Below are 20,262 nucleotides of genomic sequence, written 5' to 3' on the forward strand. Positions count from 1 at the left end.
CTGAGTTCAAATTTGGCCTCAGACACTTGACACTTATTAGCTGTGTGACCCTGGGCAAGTCATTTAACCCTCATGACCCCACGCACACACACACACAGAAAAAAAAAGAAAGAACTGATGTAAAAAAAAAAAAGTCAAGCCAGCACAGACCTTCTTGAACTCCAAGAGAGCATTATAGTTAAGAATTGTTGGATCAAACTAAAGAGAATGTGGAAAATGCAAAGAAATTTTCCCAGTAGGGAGGAGAGATCCATGCCCACTACCACCCTGTATTCATATGGCATCTTTCTTCCAAACATCACTCAAACTGGGTCCTCTGAGCACATTTGTAGGAAGCAGATTTTATTATTACTCTGTTTTGGAAAGGAAAAGAGATTTTCAGAGAGGTAAATGAATTGTTCAAGAGTGTTTTCTGAAGAGCCAAAACCAAAACTTGAGCCTTCTATTACTGATTATATCCAATCTAAGCTCCTCTGTTTAGTATTCTACCACTTGATTTCCTCCGCCCTCCGGTCCTCCACACTCCTACCACTCCCACCCCTAGTAAATATAGTACCCAGTTGTCTTGTCAGGGGAGGAAAGTCTAGAAGTGATACCATTCTACCACATTTATACACACACACAAAGTAAATGTGTTGGTGGATACAAGTTACTGAATTATTTTGTTTTAGGAGTGCAAGGGCACAGTGAACCTTTACTCTGGGGTAGTTATCACCACCACCCCCTCTCCTAGGAGATCCAACTTGAACTTGTGTTCAAGTTGGGGAAATAACCCAGAGAGAGAATAAGATTTGTCTAGACCTATGATTTCACCAGTACCTGAAAATCACCAAGGATATTCCCTCTACCAAAGTAAGCCAGCAACTTGTCTATAGTGGAGAGTCTTAGTTTCCTAGCTGCCCCGGCCTTTGAGAGGTTGAGAGACTTCACTGGGTCACGTTGTTATTGTGTCCTTTTCCAAGAGGACCAATGACACCAAGGGTGTAAAGACAGAGACTGTTGGGGGCAGGGTTTGAATCTAGGTCTTCCTGACTCCAAGGCCACGTCCTACACCATACTGCCTAATGTGCAAATCAAAAACCAGACCACTTTTCCCAGAAACCAACCTGGTCAGGAGTACTGAGTGTACCTGTAGTGTACATAGCAAGAGTGAAGGGGCAGCTAGGTGGTGCAGTGGACAAGGCACTGGCCCTGGATTCAGGAGTACCTGAGTTCAAATCCGGCCTCAGACACTTGACATTTACTAGCTGTGTGACGCTGGGCAAGTCACTTAACCCCCATTGCCCCTCAAAAAAAAAAAAAGAGTGAAGACTGGGAGTAGCTAAGTGGTACAGTGGATAAAGCACTGGCTCTGGATTCAAGAGGACCTGAGTTCAAATCCAGCCTCAGACACTTGACACTTACTAGCAAGTCACAACCCTCATTGCCCCGTCAAAAAAAAAAAAAAAAAAGAGCGAAGACCAAAGGAAAGAAAAAAATCAGCAATAAACAACAACAATAATAATAATAGTTTGTATAGTGCTTGAAGGCTCACCACATGCTCTTTACATACATTATCTCATTTGCTTCTCACACTCCTGGGAGGTAGGTGATGGTTTGGTTTTTTTGTTTGTTTTTACAGGGCAATGAGGGTTAAGTGACTTGCCCAGGGTCACACAGCTAGTAAGTGTCAAGTGTCTGAGGCTGGATTTGAACTCAGGTCCTCCTGAATGCAGGGTGGGTGCTTTATCCACTGCACCAACTAGGTGCCCCTTGTAGGTGCTATTTTTTTATCCCCATCTTACAGCAGGGGGAACCAGAGGCTAAATGGACTGGGTACCAGAGAAGTAACCACAAGTAAGACTCACTCCAAATCAAGAGAGCAAACCAATGAAATAGACCCGGAAGCCAGGCTAAGATTAATAAGGCACCACATGAAGTAAAAAAACCTAACCTAACGGGTAGAGGTCCACCACCTCTAATTCCCAAACTCCAACCATAAAGGCAGGATATAGGCCTCATTCCAAAATACACAGTACCACCCCTAGTCTTCCATCATTACCTCCAGGCAACTGACAACAGTATATAGTAGGTGCTTAATAAACTTCTTTTGGACTGAAATTTCTGGTCCCTGATGGTCTCCTAATGTCAAGTCTAGCAGTCAATCCACTTTGCTACACCCACAGCAGCTCCATGAAGGCAGGGTGACACAAGAATTATTATCTCCATTTTAGACATGAGGGAAACTGAAACTCAGAAAGATAAATGATTTGCCCAGGGTCACTTAGCTAGTAAGTCACGGTGCCAGAGCACAGATCCAGGTCTCATCTCTCCCAGATCCCTGATCTTTGTACTACTGTCTGTCTAGAGGAGAATACATTATCATGGCCTCTGAACCTTTACTTCTACCCTTAGGAATCTTTCTCCCACTTATCAGATCTGAATCAACAAGGGGATTAGTTTCCTACCAGAGCTAAAGCTGACTTCCTTATTATGAAATCCCCATACACACCCTTCCCCTCCCCCCCTTTTGTTTAGTTTTGGGCCTTTAGGACAAATGCTAATAAGTACCTTGAATAGACACCAGAATCAAACAATTTCAGAAGCTCAAATGTGGAAGTATTACAGTAAAAAGGGAAGGGGAACAAGGAAACAAGCCAGGCAAAGTAGCATGGTGCTGCAGTTGATAGAGTGAGTCAGGAAGACTCATTTTCATGAGTTCAAATCTGGCCTCAGACAGTTATTAGCTGTGTGACCCTGGACAAGTCACTTAAGCCTGTCAGCTTCAGTTTCCTCATTTGTAAAAGCTGGAGAGGGAGCTGGAGAAGGAAATGGCAAACCACTCCAGTATCTTTGCCAAGAAAACCCCAAATTCGGGTCACAAAGAGTCAGACATGACTGAAGGACAAAAATATGTCAGGCATTGTGCCAAACTGTGAGGTATACACCATTATGATTTCTTTTTTACAGTTGAGGAAATTGAGGCAGACAAAGGTCACAAAGCTTGTATGGCCAAATTAGAACTCGGGTCTTTCTGCCTTCCTGCTATCCACTATGCCACTTAGACAGCAGAGTCTGAGTGATTTTTTGTTGGAGATTTTGTAGAGGGAGTTCACTTATGAGGTCACTTTTGGACTAAATGATCTCTAAAATGTTCGTATTCTGTGATTATTTTCCTATCACAACCTTGTTAAGCTCATATTTACTTCCTGTTTAATAAGTTAAACAGATGAATAGGGGGAGATCCAAGGTGCAGGATTAAAGATAACTAGAAGGCATTCTGCCAGATGAGAGACAGTGTCAGCAGCCCAAGCTTTTGAAAACAGAGGAGGATGTTTCTTTGCTTCTCAGAGATGGGTCCCTGTGACCAAGGGTAACCTTTCTCCTAGTACATTATGTTTTTTGTTTTTTGCTTCTTTGGCTTAGTGCCCTGGACCTACTACTATGACTATTACTACCACTACTACTACTACTACTACATCCTTGAAGATTACTATCTATAAAAAGAGACATACCCAGGCACAATGACATCATTCGTCATCATTTTAAAAAATATTTATCATCTGCACATGACTATCTGTAATCCCAGTGTGGACTTCAGACTAGGCTTTGTGTCAGGGGTGATTCTCCAAGTTCAATGCACCAAAGGTATTTAATCCCGAAGAAAGCTAATTTTTTTATTCCCTTTCCATTTTTTTTTTTAAAGGTTAAGAGGTGTAAGGTAGCTAGCTATCTCCAGAAGATAGCTATCTGCATTCAGTCCTGAAAAGGGAAGAGCCCTGACCAAATCATTCACGATCATCTAGTCCAATACAAATATTAATTAAGCATCTACTATGTGCAAGGCACAAGAAGGGAGCATTGAGTATTCCAACAGGAACAAACAAAAAGATGTTTTCTACCTTCAAGGAAATTATCTTCTCAGGGATTGCAGCGGAGAGTAGATGAAGGGAGATGAGATGTCAACCGATAATCATATCCCTGAAAACTGGAGAGTAATGATACTAACAAATAGGGGGATTAGGAAAGGTCTTCCATAGGAGGTGGGACTTGAATCTTAAAGAAAACTAGCATTCTAAGAGGTAAAGTTGAGGAGGAAATACAATTCAGGCATGTTCAAAGTATAATTATGTGAATAACTTCTCCCCTTGCTTAAGGAGAGGTATAAGAGCTGCTGTGATTTGGAATGAATTCAGTCCAGAAGACTTGGGAATTGAGTGTTTTTTCTAATAACCCACAGTTTGGTCTCAAAGTGTAGTCTGGCTGAGGGTCCCCAAAACCCTTTCAAGGGGTACACAAAGTCAAACCTATTTTCTTTCTTTCTTTTTTTAAAAAATTGTGTGTGTGTGTGTGGTAATTGGGATTAAGTGACTTGCCTAGGGTCATACAGCTAGTAATTGTTAAGTGTCTGAGACCGGATTTGAACTCAGGTCCTCCTGAATCCAGGGCCGGTGCTCTATCCACTGCGTCATCTAGTTGCCCCAAACCCATTTTCACAATACGAAGTTGTTTTAACTTTCAATATAGTAAAATATCAATAAATACAGCCCAAATCTACAAATGCTCTTGGGAGGAGGATCCTGAATAATTTCTAAGAATGTAAATGGAGTCCTAAGATCAAAACGTTTGGTAACTGCTGTGTTACCCTATACTTCTCATGTGAGGGATGGATTTGTTCTGATCCTTACAATAGCCCTACAAGGTAGGTGCTTATCCCCTTTTACAGAGGAGAAAATTGCTAGGAAATGTTTAAGTTGGATTTGAACTCAGGTCTCCCTGACCCCAGGTCCCAAATTCTAGCTACTGCTCCAACTAGCTGCCCCAAAGAGTTATTGGAGAGTAAGGCTAAGTGACCCAAAAGCCTTATGTTCAATTACCATTGACCAAAGATATCACACATCTAATATTCCTATACAGAAGTAGAACCCTTAAAAAGACCGTCAGGTATATCTGGGCTCAGAGCTATAGATTGATTGTCACTACTATAGCTATCAACTATAATATGGTCTTTTTTTTTTTATAAAAGTATTTTATTATTTTCCAGTTACATGTAGAGATAGTTTTCAACATTTGTTTTTATAAGATTTCTAGTTTCAAATTTTTCTCCCTCTCTCCCTTCCCTCCTCCCTCCCCCCTCCCCAAGACAGCAAGTAATCTGATATAGGTTATATATATATATAACATGGTCTAAAAGAGCTGCCTTGGGCACTTAAAGATTAAGTGACTTGTCCATGGTCACTTGACTAGCATGTATCAGTGACAGAATTCGAACTCAGGTTTTCCTGATTCTATACACTATACCTTGTTGTCTTTATAGCTATTATTATTTTAATTCAATAAATATTTACTAAGAACATTAGGAAAATAAAAGCTCTTTTTGTGAAGAGACCACTGTCAATTGTGTTTTCAAAGACCCAGCACTTATCACAGTGTCTGATACACAAGAAATACTTAATAAATGCATCTTGAATCTTAAAATCCAATTCCACATCACAATTTCCGCTTCTTGACATAAATAACACTGATCTGATGTGTGAGACTAGGTTGGGTCATGAATAAGAAGTCATTAGTTTATATGCTTTTGCAGAAAGCAGGTCATGTGTAGTCTATGGATCTCCAGCCATATAGCCACCAATCCATTCCTCTCTTAAAGAAATTGTGAGGATTGAGAATTCCTGTTTCTGAGCAAGGATGGACATCTCAACAGGAGAAGACAGATGGCAAAGGAATAAGCATTTAAGTGCCTACTATGTGCTAGACACTTTACAAATATTATCTCATTTGATCAAAAATGGTCAAGAAATATTAAAAAGGCAAAATACAGCATTAAAAGGGTCCTCTTGGGGCAGCTAGGTGGCGCAGTGGATAGAGTACCGGCCCTGGAGTCAGGAGTACCTGAGTTCAAATCCGGCCTCAGACACTTAACACTTACTAGCTGTATGACCCTGGGCAAGTCACTTAACCCCAATTGCCTCACTAAAAAAAAAAAAAAAAAGAAAAAAAAAAGGGTCCTCTTGTACTATTTAGTACTAGATGCTAATGTATGCAGCTAGATGATGCAGTGAATAGAGCACTGGCCCTGAAGTTGGGAAGATCTGAGTTCAAATCTCACCTCAGACACTTACTAGCTGTGTGACACTGGGCAAGTCACTTAATCCCAATTGCCTTAAAACATCCAGGACCATCTCCAGTCATCCTGATACATCTTGCCCACTAGACCCAGATGACTGGAGGACGGAGTGAGGTCGGTGATCTTGTACAGGGTCACATAGTTAGTAGGTATCTGAGGTGAGATTTTAACCCAGATCCTGATGACTACAGGGTCAGTGTTTTATCTAACGTGCCACCTCGTTGCCCCACCCATGTTAACAGCAATCCATTCATCAAAACATTCTTTGGGGAAAGTTATTCAGCCAGTTGGATATCTACCTATTGTGATGTCATCTAGCTCACACTTCACCAAAATTCTAGAAATGAACATTGAACAGATGGTTTGTGAGCATTTAGAAAACAATGTGGTGTCAGTCAACATGAATCCACTAGGAATAAGCTGTGCCAAACTAACTTTATTTCAGTTTTTGATACAGCTGTTAGGCTGAAGAAATCAGAGAAATGTCATAGTGTACCTTTGTTTCAGAGTAAAGCATCTGATACTTCAATATTATGTCCTTGGGGGAAAGATAGTGGAATAAGAATTTAACTGTTGTTATGTTAACTTTTGTTAACATAGTGAGAGTTCTGTAGTGGAATGTATGTTTTTCAACAGTTTTATTAATGACTTGGATAAGGCCATGGAAACCATACTTATCAAAGCTGCAGATAACAGTGCAGAAGGGATAGCTTATGTTAGAGATAATAGAAGCAAGATACAGATTATCTTGACAGGCTAGGCTGAAACTAACAAAAGGAATAAATTTAAAGTGAATTTTTTTAAGCTTGCATTTAGGCTTAAAAAAAAACCACACCACCATTTTAGGAGCACATAGGCCACAAAGCAGACAATAGATTTTGAGATCATCTAGATTAATCCCCTCATTTAGAGGTAAAGTAACTAGAAACACGAAGGAGAATTATTAACCAGAAAAAGAATAGATATTATCAAAATAAGAAATTGATTACTATAGCTACATAAAATTTACAAGGTTTTGAAAAAACAAAATCAATGCAGTCAGAATAAGAAGAGAAATTGTAGAGCAGGAAAAGCTTTGCATCAAATCTCTCTGATGTTGCCCCTGAGATTATCTTATATTTACACTGTATATATTTGAATACATAGTTTTTTTATGTTGTCTCCATTAACATTTCAGCTCTTTGAGGGCAGGAAGTGTGTTTTGTCCTTTTTTATTTTTGCATTTACAACACTTAGCACATGGTAAGCGCTTAATAAATATCATCGACTATTGGCTGACTAGTTAATAAAAGTATGAGACATATAGAAAATTCACATAAATATTTAAGACAAAGACCTATTCCCAAGTAAATAAGTGGTCAAAGGATACAATTAACAAATAAGCAACTGCAAATCATCAATAACCATACATAAAAATGCTCCAAGTCATATAATAATAATAATAAGAGAAAATAATAAGAGAACAATAATAAAAGAAATAATAACAAGAGAAGAATAGTAATAAGAGAAAAGAAAACTGAGGTTTCATCTCACACCAAATTAGCAAATGGTAATAAAAGACAAAAATAGACTAAGTTGGAAAGGCAGTTGAAGACAGACATGTTTAAAATAATAGCTAATAGAGATGAAAGGTTTGTAAAGCATGTGTGTATATATTTGTATATTATGTAAATATGCATATATATATGGATATATACACAACACACACATATAATTTTATTTGTTTTAACAACATCCCTTAAGAAAGGTGCTATTAGTAGCTCCATCTTACAGGTGAGGTAACTAAGACTGAAAGAGGTTAAGTGACTTACCCAGGATCACACAACTGATAAGTGTCTGAGACAGGATTTGATTTGTGCAAGCAGAGAAAACAAGAGGTAATTGCAATAGTACAGGTGAGAGGACATGAGGGCTTGCATCAGGGTAGTGGCAGTATCAGAAGAGAAAAGGGGGATATGTGGGAGATATGAAGGTAAAATTGACAGGCCTTGGCATCAGATTGGATGGGGTGGGGGGTGGTGAGAGATAGCAAGAAGTAGAGGATGATACCTAGGTTTTGAGCCTGGGGTACTGGGAGGATGGCGGTGTCCTAGACAATAATGGGGAACTTGGAAGTGGTAAAGGGTTTCAAGGGAAAGATGATGAATTCTGTTTTGGACATGTTGAGTTCAAGATATCTACAGGACATCTAGTTAGAGATGTCTAATAGGCATTTGGATATGTAAGACTGGAGGTTAGGACCGGATAAGTAGATTTGGGAATCATCATCATAGAGAAGATAACTAAATATGTGGGAATTGATGAGATCACCAAGTGAAAAAGTATAGAGGGAGAAGAGATGAGGGCCCAGGTCAGAGCCCTGTGAGATACCCACAATTAAAGGGCCTGACTTGCATGAAGATCTAGCAAAGGAGACTGAGAAGTGGTCAGAAGGAGAGGAGAGACAGGAGATTACAGCATTATAAAAACCTAGAAAGAAGAAAATGTCAAAGAGAAGGTGATCAAAAATGCCAAAGTCTTCAGAGAGGTCAAGAAGGATGAGATTTAAGAAAGAACTACTGGGGGCAGCTAGGTGGTGCAGTGGATAGAGCACCAGCCCTGGATTCAGGAGTACCTGAGTTCAAATCCTGCCTCAGACACTTAACACTTACTAGTTGTGTGACCCTGGGCAAGTCACTTAACCCTAATTGCCTTACAAAAAAAACAAAAACAAAAACAAAAACAAAAAGAAAGAACTACTGGATCTGGCAATTAAGAGAGCATTTCTGAGGGCAGCTGGGTGTCACAGTAGATAGAATGCCAGCCCTAGATTCAGAAGGACCTAAGTTCAAATCTGACCCCAGACACTTGACATGTACTAGCTGTGTAACCCTGGGCAAGTCACTTAACCCTCATTGCCCTGGAAAAAAGAGAGAGAGAGAGAGAGCATTGCCAACTTTAGAAAGAATGATAAAGTAAGAAGCCAGACAGTAGAGAGTGAAGAAGAGAGTGAGAGACAAGTGAAGGTGACTATTAGAGATGGCCTTCTTAAGAAGTTTACCCACAAGGGGGCAGCTAGGTGGCGCAGTGGATAAAGTACCAACCCTAGATTTAGGAGGACCTGAGTTCAAAGCTGACCCCAGACACTTGATACTTACTAGCTGTGTGACCCTGGGCAAGTCATTTAACCCTCATTGCCTCCCCCCTGCCCCCCCCCCAAAGTTTATCCACAAGAGGTAGGAAAAAAAAGGATCAAATGAGGATTCTGGGGGAATGGGAGAGACATGGGCGTGGTTGTAGGCTATAAGGAAGCATCCAGTAGACAGGGGAGAATAGAGCTGAATTACTTCACTGAGAGTTCAGGATGGGGAAAGAAGATGAATGTGGCTCATTTGGGGCTATGAGAACTGAGGCCTGAAGCAAATAATGGTCAAAGTGTAGACAAAGATCAGGTTTCAGTATCAGAAGGCAAAGGGAGAGGTAGAAAGTCAGTAGATTGTGATCAGAGAAGGGAATTTCAGGGTTTGTTAACATGGAGGTGGTGCATTTGTAGATGATGGCAAGATCAAGGGTGTGACTGTCTTTGTGTGTGGCAGGAGTCAGGAATGAGAGAAATATTGTGAGGAAGAAAGGGTGTGACCTGGAGGTTTCCTGACAATAACTATCAAGATTTTGAATGGATAGAAGATGTGGACTGCATGCTCCTCTTTAAACCTTACCATAGCTGATTAAGAGTAGCACAAAATTTGTGTTCTTCATCAGCCGGCGAATGCCTTCAAAATAAGAAGCCTTTTGGCCTTCCATGGTATAGCTCAAATACTGGGCATAGCTTGGGGGATTTTGGGGCTTCTCCTTGAATACTTTAAAAAAAAAGAAGAAAGGAATGAACAAGTTAGTAATCTGTGCATAATGTTCAGCAGCTATAGATGAAAGACAAACTCCTTAGCTTAATATTTAAGGCCCTCCACAATCTATCCTCCAGCCTATCTTTCTTGTCTTATTTTACTCTACTCTCTTTCACATTCTCTATACTTATTCCAGCCATCAAGGACCACCAGCTACTCCCTAATCATGTCCTGAACTTTCTCACCTCTATCTATTACTCGTATTCCCCCCTCATATCTCTGCCTATTAAAATCCATCTTTTCCTTTAAAATTCAGGTACCATCACCTTCATGAAGCTATTCCTGATGATTTTCCCAGTGGAAAGCCACTTATCTCTCATCAAATATTCTTATGGGACTTTGACACTCATTCTGCCCTTCTATCTTGTATGATACTTGTATGCATATCATGTTCCCCCTAGAAGAAAATACGTTCCTAGAGAACAAGGCCTGTGTCATTTTTAATTTTTGTATCCTCAGAGTCCAGCACAATGTGTTATATGTAACATCAACTTAATAGTTGTCTGATTTACTTAATAAATTAATTTATTTATATATATCATCACTTCATAAATTGATTGAACCAATTCTTTGCATGTAAGCTGACATTGGTGCACTAACAAGAGTTGCTCATCTGAGGAACAGAAAGAGCATGAAGTTTAGTTCTGGAAGGGTTCCCAAAAGCCTATCCCCTGTAGCTCCTCACTGCTTCTCTGTGGTTAATTATTCATCATAGTTTACAGAAGTGCATGATCCCTCAGGTACAGATGCAGCAGTTTGGAGAACTAAGAATCCCAGTAATAAGCAACAAGATAACACACCAGAAAGCCATGAGGAAATTGCAAAGCTCCAAAATGAAAATGTGTAATAATAACAATAACAACAATAATAATAATAATAGCTATCATTTATATAGAACTCTAAGGTTTGCAAAGTGCTTTACAAACATTAGTTCATGAGGGCAGCTAGGTGGTGCAGTAGATAAAGCACTGGCCCTGGATTCAGGAGGACCTCAGTTCAAATCCGTCCTCAGACACTTGACACTTATAGCTGTGTGACCTTGGGCAAGTCACTTAACCCTCATTGCCCCACCAAAATTTTTAAAAAATTTTAATAAAAAACCCTAAAAAACCAAATATTAGCTCATTTTATCCTCGTAACAACCTTGAAAGGTAGGTGTTATTATTTTCCCTATTTTGCAGATTAGGAAAATGAGGCAGACTATGATTAAATGACTTTGCCTGGGATCATATAACTATTAAGAGTCCAAGGCAGGATTGGAACTCAGGTTTTCCTGAGTCAAGGTCCAGCACTCTACCCATTGTGCCACCCAGCAACCCATGCAAGAAGCAAGGAAAGCGAAAGCAAGAGAGCTTGGCTCTGGGTACAATGTTAATCTCACAAAGGATCTAAAAAGAATTTTAATCAAGAATTCTGCATGCTCATATTCTGACACAAAAAGATGGGGTGAATGCAAAACAGTTCACCATCTATTTCTTCAGCCCTACCCTTCTTGCAGTTTTCTCATCATCCTCTAGCCTTGGTACCCTTCATACCCCTAACCTCCTTTTCTGCCCTCCTCTAAGTGTAATCTCCCCTCATTAGAAGGTAAATTCCTGGAGGGCTGGCACTGTCTGTTTGCTTTCATCCAAAAGTCCATTGCTTAGCACTTGCCTTAAACGGAATAAACCTTAAAAATTGGTCTATTTTATCTATGTAATCTCTGCTCCTCCTCCTTTCCTCTACTAATCAAAACAGTGGGAGCACTGACTGAATTAATCAGGTCTAGCCATTCAACTCAGTCAATTTCATTTACTTTGTTTTAAAAAAATCAAAAAATCAGCAGTTGTTTGGCTTAAACCATTCGGTGAAAACGATTAGCTTTGTACAAACAACTTAAATGTGATCCTTCCCTATCAAAATCAAAATTATCTTTCCTCTCAACCCCTTAATATAACCCTGAATTTATCTCTAAAGTTTATCTGGAGTAAGAGGAAACCCTGGAAAACAAGAATGCACTCTCTTTTAGAAGATCAGAGTGGACCTTTCATCCAGAAAGCACTCAGAAGACTTCAAAGTTCAAGCTACTCACTCTCCAGGAAAAGTCTCCCCTAACTTTCCACCCACCCAGCCATTGTCTGATCCAGTTCACTTCCCCTTTAAGTGTGGGAATGAATACAGGTCAAGATGACATCTCTCAGTAAGGACAAGAAACAATAAGGTTTAAGAGATGAAATAAATCAGAATTCTGGCTAGATTTCTCACCTGTGCTTGGTAAAAACAAACAAAAAAAACCCCCAGAAAAGTCAGGAAGGGCCAACTATGGGCTGTCTACTGAAAATATCAGAATCTGGAAATAATTGCACAAAAATTTGACATTGAAAATCTGGCTCTTGCCCTTTTGCTCTAGTTTTGCTTTCCATTCACTAAATGAAAATAGTCACCAATTTGTGAGCAGATTGTTCTGAAGAGACAACCCCGGGATTCACCACCTCAGACAGATTTCTTCCTCCTCTCTCTACCTTGGGCAAGATATCCTTAAATTTGACATCTCTGGTCTGGATAACCTCTCAAGTCCCTTTCAACTCTTTATCTATGAACCTACGAAACAACTTTCTCAACATCAGAACTACTGAAATCTGTCCCATGGCCAAAGACTAAACTGACAATCAAGAGAAAGACATGTATAAGCACAGAATTTAAATAAGACTTCATCATTCATAGTAGTCTAAGAAGTCTGTGACCCAAACCCTGGTATAAATAAATCAAGAAGCATTTATTTATTAAGAGCTTATTGGAACAGCTAGGTGGCGCACTGGCCCTGGAGTCAGGAGGCCTTGAGTTCAAATTTGACCTTAGACACTTGACACTTACTAATTGTGTGACCCTGGGCAAGTCACTTAACCTTCATTGCCCCACCAGAAAAAAAAAAAGAGCTTATTAATGATCCAAGACAATTCCAAAGAACTCATGATGGAAAACGTTCTCCGCATCCAGAAAAAAGAACTGTGGGTTCTGAATTCAGGTTGAACCATACTGTTTCTATTTTTTGGGTTTTTTTTCTTTTTTGAGGTTTTTCCCTTGTGTTCTGATTCTTTTTTCACAACATGACTAATGCAGAAATAAGTTTAATGTGATTGTACATATATAACCTATATCAGATTGCTTTCTGTCTTGGGAAGGGGGAAGGGGGGAAAAGGGAGGGAGGGAGAAAAATTTGGAACTAAAAATCTTATGAAAACAAATGTTGAAAACTACATGTAACTGGAAAATAATAAAATATTTTTATGATAAAAAATACAAAAGAGCTTATTAATAATTTGCCAGGCCAAAACACTGAATCTAAACTTAGTGCTAACAAGGAAAGGAGGACTACAGTTATCCCTTCCACATTGTGACTTTCCCCAGAGTGGTTTCAATATATAGTTGGACATCAGAAATCAAATGGGAATTTGGGGGAAGTTTTGTGGAAGTTGCATACAAAATGCAAAGGTCAGCAGATGACACAGAGTCTATGACCAAATCAAGTACTGTAAACACTCCATAAAAGAAGAAGAAAAAAAATTCAGACTTCTTCTTTGGTACAAAGGGAGGGTCAAGAAATTTTATGTGGATTTTCCAGATTGGGGGAGGGGTGCTGCACCCCTAATCCCTACCATGTGGAAGGGATAACTATATTCCGTTCCAAAGGGAGGTTGAGAACAAAGCTGGAGTGAGAAGATAGAAACCATCCCCTAGGCAACCATTCCAATATTTGGCATCATTGATCAAACAAATAGGGCCTCTGAGTTTTGGGGCAAAGTCCACACTTCCTAGCATAGAGCTTCATAAATGTTAGTTGACTACTCAGGGTTACTGTTGCCCTGCTGTCAACACTTCCTCAGTAAACTGAATAATCTTTTTCTGGAGGATCTGAGGTCCAGGCTGTAACATTTTGGGAGCTAAGCTCACAGCTCTCTCTACCAACCCGGGATAGACCTTTTTGACCAACTCCTGCTAGGTTAGGACTCAAATACTTACCAAAGATGACAAGGATGAAGAGTAGGGAAGCCACAGCTCCTGTCATGTAGAACATAATGCTAATGTGGTAGGAAAGTTCTTCCCGGTCCTGAATGTTGGGTATCAAAACAGGAGGAAGCAAGAACCCTAGGGCAATACCCACCTGTAAGGAGAGGAAAGGGACAGAGATCATAATACCTTCATGAAGGGTATATCAACATGTGTACTCTTATAAGAGAGAAGGGGGTACAGCTAGGTGGCACAGTGGATAAAGCACCAGCCCTGGATTCAGGAGGACCTGAGTTCAAATCTGGATTCAGACACTTGACACTTACTAGCTGTGTGACCCTGGGCAAGTCACTTAACCCTCATTGCCCCACCACCAACAACAAAAAAAATAAGATATAAGTAAAACTGTCTCTTCCTGGCCACCTTACCCAAATCTAGCACCCTGTTAAAAGGGAGCTATGGTTTGAACTGTGTAGTAATAATAATAGTAGCCAACATTTATATAGCACTTTCTATGTGCCAGGCACTGTGCTAAGTGTTTTACTATTATTTCTTTCATTTGATCTTCACAACAACCCTTCCAGGTAGGTGCACTTATCCCCCATTTTATAGATAAGGAAACTGAAGCAAACAAGGTTAAGTGACTTGCCCAGGGTCATACAGCTAGTAAGTGTTTGAGATCAAATTTGAACTCAGGTCTTCCTAACTCTAAAACTGGCATTTTATCCACTGTACCATCTCTATAGCTATCACATAGCACCACAGTTCCTGTACCCTTATTTCCATGTTAGGATAAAATGGGGGCAGCTAGGTGGCGCAGTGGATAAAGTACTGGCCCTGGATTCAGGAATACCTGAGTTCAAATCCGGCCTCAGACACTTGACACTTACTAGCTGTGTGACCCTGGGCAAGTCACTTAACCCCCATTGCCCTGCAAAAAAAAAAAAAAGGATAAAATGATGCTAAATTTTGTTTATGCTACCTACGTCCTGATTTTCTTTTCTTTTTTCCCCCTAAACCCTGATTTTCATGAACTTTAGTTATTATTGCTTTAATGATAATTCATATTATTTATCATGAGTATTAGGTGACTTATTCCTTAAAGCACTATATAAATGTGAGTTGTTGTAATTAGTATAGTCCTCAATGAAGCACGGAGATAGATGATCTGGGGTTTTCAAAAGATATATCAGCAGAGCTCAAGCTTCAGCAGGCTCAACCAATCTGGAAAGGCTTTGAGTATAGGCTCAGGGATGTTATACAACTGTCATTCAATGGCCAGCCCTAGCTAAATTGGGAGTATCATCACCAGGATCACACTGACTTTCAAAAACTACTGATTAGGGGCAGCTAGGTGGCATAGTGGATAGAGCACTGGCCCTGGAGTCAGGAAGACCTGAGTTCAAATCTGGCCTCAGACACTTAACACTTACTAGCTGTGTGACCCTGGGCAAGTCATTTAACCCCAATTGCCTCACCAAAAATTAAAAAAAAAAATACTGATTAAAAACTACAGAGAGATCTCCATTTACGTCTATAAGGAGATGGGTCACCCTGAGTCCTTGAAACAGTGAAGGATTATTAAATTGAAACTGAGTGGCTCTCAGGGAAGAAAAAAGCTGTTGTCTAAGTTCAAGAGTCTTAATTTTTTTTTAATTTATTTTTTAGTGAGGCAATTGGGGTTAAGTGACTTGCCCAGGGTCACAGCTAGTAAGTGTTAAGTGTCTGAGGCCGGATTTGAACTCAGGTCTTAATGAACACAAGTTAAAACCCCAAACTGGTGAAGGCATTAATTCCACTGACCGAATGAAAAAGAAAGCAAGAACTACATGGAATCAATTTTAGGATTATAAATTTGAGCTTGAAAGTACATGATAGATCATCTATTTAAACTCTCCTATTTCATAGATGAGACAACAAACACACGGAGAAGAGGCTTCTCTTAGTGGAATAGGCCTCTAGCATGGACTATGGATTTCGAGTGTTTCCTACGGTCATAATTATCTCTGATTCAGAGTTAGACACACAAAACTAAAAGGGAAAACTAATCTCAGACCTTCTCTCCTGTACAAACAGTTGAAGGTTATTGATGACTTTAGGGCAGAAACCAGGAAGTAGGCCAAAGCAGGCTTCCAAATCTCAACAGTAGAGATAAATAATGGATCCTTTTGTCCTTATGCCTCACTTTTCCTTTAAGGGCCCCAAGAGGATTTAGAGATAGGATGGATGAGCTTCCAATCTCTTAAAGGACATGCTAATCGTGATTCCAGTTTTTCCTTCTTGGCCAGTTACACCAACACTTGACAGTGTGGCATGATATGGCCTGATGGACCATGTAACAGAATTCAGAGGCAGTTTTCAGCTCTCATATGATGAGAAGCATAATGGGGAAAAAAAAAGAAATGGAAGAAGATCTGGGTTCAAGTCCTACCTATGACAGCCACATTCTGCAGGACCCTGGACAGGTCACAACCTCTTAATGTGCCCCAGGTAAGCATCTACAATCTATAAATAGCAAAGCCCATACCAATTTGCATTTTTAGAAGAAGTTCCCTATACCAATGAAATCACAGTCCATTCCTTCCACTCCCTACCCCTACCCCCCAAAACTGTGACAAAAATCTCTTCACTGATCTATGCAGGACTTCTTGGCTTGAGGCTTCCATTAAAATCAACAATGCCAGTTATTGTCACTACATATAAATCAGGGGGATGTTATAGGTATTACTTATCTAGATTTTAGCAAAACTAATGTTATCTTTAATGTTAAGTAATGTTTAAATGCTATAAACTAATATTTATCTAATGAAAAATTATTTAATCTATCAGTTCTTTCTAACCTCTCCAATCACTTCCAGCCAAGAGTATGCTGGAACTAGTTCCTACTATGGAGAGCTGATTGTTAAATGTTTCAGAATGAGTATTCACACCTTGGAAATCAGCAATGTTGCAAAGCAGGGCCTCGTTTATTTTTGTTGATTGTCTGGATTTTTTTTTAAAAAAGTGATAAAATGTCAATAATCCAGATTAACCTGAAAAGTCTATTGTGGGTATACACACACATGTACATAGATGTGTGCATCTGTATGTGTGTGTGTGTGTGTGTGTGTGTGTTTGCAGAGAGCTGGTTGTCAAATATTTACCAACATACCACTGCTTCCAACTCTGTGATCATCTCAAAATAGTTTCCATAATCTGGAGAAGACACTTTCAGTGCTTTCTGCTTATCAGTAGGAATAGTTTCAAACACTGAATTGTATTCCCAACACTTAGCACAGTGTCTGCCACGGAATAGGTGATAAATAAATATTTGTTGAGTATTTGTTTGAATGATTCAGTTTTGATATCATCACTAAGACTAGGACTCACTAGGTAGGGTGAAAGTAAAGACTTTGGAGTTCAAATAAACACAAAGACAGTTCAAGGGGGAAGTGGAAAAATCTTCTCTGGATCGAGCTGTCACCTGTTCCTGAGCTAAAAGAGAAAGGGGGAAGTTCTTGGGACACAGGTGCCAATTACTGAAAGTCATTTGTGACTTGGTTTGAATAATTTCACCCTTTCATCAGTCATCAAATTAACATCTGGGTGAAGATGACAAACAGTCCCAGCTGTCTAAGAAACTTAAATCTTTTCAGTGGGTGGGTGGGGGGAGGAGCTCCATTATTTACAAAAATACAGCCTCGATTAATCTCTTGCTTTTAATTTTCCACTTTATTTTTGCCTTTGCTATAAATAGGAGGAGAGACTCAACTTAAATGTCAAAGTCAACGTGTGTCCCCAAATAAATTTCATGGTTGCAGGTATTTTTCTACAGATTCTAATAAGCATGTGGGTGCACATCAGGAAGGCATGAACAGAACTAACATTTGTAAAATGTATCACTTGATATCCAGGGTCCCATCCACATGGATGACAGAAAAGATTAAAATCAGTATATCCAGAAGAGGATCACATTCTGCAGGAGAGGAGTCTCCAAAGTGGAGGCTTTAGCACAATCCTAATGAGACCTTGGCATGATCCCAAGGGTGTTGATAAACCAAGCAGAGGGTGGCAGTATTGGTAACATCCCATCCTCACTCAGCTCTCTTATTTCCCACTTGGCTGCTTTCCATCAGCCCAAGCTGGCCACCTCCCCCTTCCCCATCCCCTTTTTTGTGTGTTATCTTCCCCCATTAGATTGTAAGCTCCTTGAGGCCAAGGACTGTCTTTTTCATATTTGTATGTATACCTAGTGTCTGACATATAGTAGAGTCCCTGTCAGTTGTGGTTTTAACTCTAACAAAATTATATCACTTACTTCTGTATTCCACCCCCTCCCACCTCTGCCTTCCTAAGGCTACACTGGGTGCAACCCCTCATGGTGGTTATAACCCAGCTGAAGCCAGGCAGCTAGCAGAAGCTACATGGAAAAAATTCTCCCATTCTCCTCTCTCTCCCGATGAGGTTCCTATGCCCTGCCCTTTAATCTCTTGGCTGCTGTAGAAACCCCGCTAGGAGAGGCTCTGCATTCATCCTCAATGAGTAAGCAACCCCCTCCCCAAATACACATATATTTTTTCATTTTTTTTGGCAGTAAAGTGTAAGCAGCATAGAATGAACAGGCATGACTGGGCTGCAATTGTATTATTTTCCCCCCAAACTCACCCCTCTTCCAAACTCTTCTATTTCCATTAAGGATACCAACATCCTTCCAATCTTCCAGGGTTCATTCTTGACTCCCCATTTAACACTGCTCTCTTGAAAATTACCAGTTATCTTTTTACTGACAAATCGAATGCCCTTTTCTCAATCCTTAGCCTTCCTTACCTTAGCCTTTAACACTGGTGGATCAGCCTCTCCACTAAGATCCATGTCACACCCACTAAAGTGTACCCTAAGACTGTATCCTGGGTCTTCTCTGTTGTCTCTCTACTCTGATGTTTGGTAGTCCCATTAGATTTCATGGGTTCAATCATCATCTCTGTGTAGATCCAGGTTCTTAGCCTGATAGAAATGGTTCCTACATCTATTTGTCTAGTCCTGCTGTCTCTCCTGAATTCCAGTCCCACATCACCAACTACCTAACAGACATTTCCAGTTGAATCCTCCACAGGCATCTCAAGCTTAACATGTTTAAAACAGCATTTACTAGTTACTTCCTGCCCCCTGCCCATAAAACCAACCTCCCTCTTCTGAGCTTCTCTTTCTGGTCACCCAGTTTCCGAATATTGACACTATCCTAGATTTCTCATTTTCATTTACTCCACATTCCTAATCTATTGCCAAATCTTTCCATATCTACCTTTCTCACATCTTTCTATTCACAGAGCCAAAATCCTAATTCAGGTCTTGATTACCTCCTGTTTAGGACTATTGTAATAGCCTCCTAATTGATCTCCCTGCCTTAAATCTCTCCCTCTTGAATCCATCTTCCACAGAGTAATCAGAGTGATTTCCCTAAAATGTATGTTCAATGATGCTATTTCTCTACTCAATAAACTTCAGTGACTCCCTATTGATTCTAGGATCAAATGCAATATCATATTTAGCTCATCCTTTAAAAATATCTATTTTTGCTTAAGTTTTATGTTGTACGTAATTATGAGTATAGAAGAATGCATAAATAACATAAAAATTAGATATGTGTGCTCAAAATATATATATATTTTTTTACTGATTAGGGGTGTATTATTAAAAAAGTTTGGAGAGCATTAGCAAAGTGGGAGTGGGCAGCATTGTGCTATGGAACGAGAAGAGGCTTTGGAGTTGGGGCTGAATCTTGGTTTGGCTTTTTATAACTTATATGACCTTGGTAAAGATACTTGTCCCTCTGGACCTCAATTCCTCATCTGTAAAATGACAGAGTTGAACAAGATAATCACTAAAGTCCCTTCCAGGAGACCTTATGATTCTAGACCTATGATTCTGACAACCCTATAAACCAGTCATTATCATTCATTTATTCAATGTTGTTGTTTAGTCATTTCAGTTGTGACGACTCTTGGTGACCCCATTTGGGTTTTCTTGGCAAAAATACTGGAGTGGTTTGTCTTTCCCTAAGATAATTCCTAAGATCCCTTTCACAGAAGAGGCTAACTATATGATTCTGTGGTTGGAATTTCTTTTGAAACAACAGCAAGGCCACGTTTTCTATTTTAAGCTGAAGGTCAGGATATTGAATGGAAAATGATTGCTCAAATTTAGCAATATTTAAATGGCTATTTTCCTGAAAATAAAATGGTTTAAAGATAAGAGTGATCACACAAGAGAAAGTTCAGGGGTCACAGTGAAATCAGATGCTTT

At 39.7% G+C, this 20,262-nt stretch overlaps 1 protein-coding gene across 1 annotated transcript in view; it reads right to left on the reverse strand.

Annotated features, from left to right (window-relative positions):
* FLVCR2 (FLVCR heme transporter 2) overlaps positions 1 to 20,262 on the reverse strand; it is a 103,932-nt gene that overhangs the window by 27,438 nt on the left and 56,232 nt on the right. Inside the window, exons 2-3 of the mRNA XM_043986004.1 lie at positions 13,993 to 14,134; positions 9,808 to 9,948 (exon numbers count right to left, since the gene is read on the reverse strand). Coding sequence (XP_043841939.1) covers positions 9,808 to 9,948; positions 13,993 to 14,134 — 283 coding nt within the window. The remainder of the gene's footprint in view (positions 1 to 9,807; positions 9,949 to 13,992; positions 14,135 to 20,262) is intronic.

The sequence above is a fragment of the Dromiciops gliroides genome, chromosome 2, assembly GCF_019393635.1.
Source record: "Dromiciops gliroides isolate mDroGli1 chromosome 2, mDroGli1.pri, whole genome shotgun sequence".
Classification (NCBI taxonomy): domain Eukaryota; kingdom Metazoa; phylum Chordata; class Mammalia; order Microbiotheria; family Microbiotheriidae; genus Dromiciops; species Dromiciops gliroides.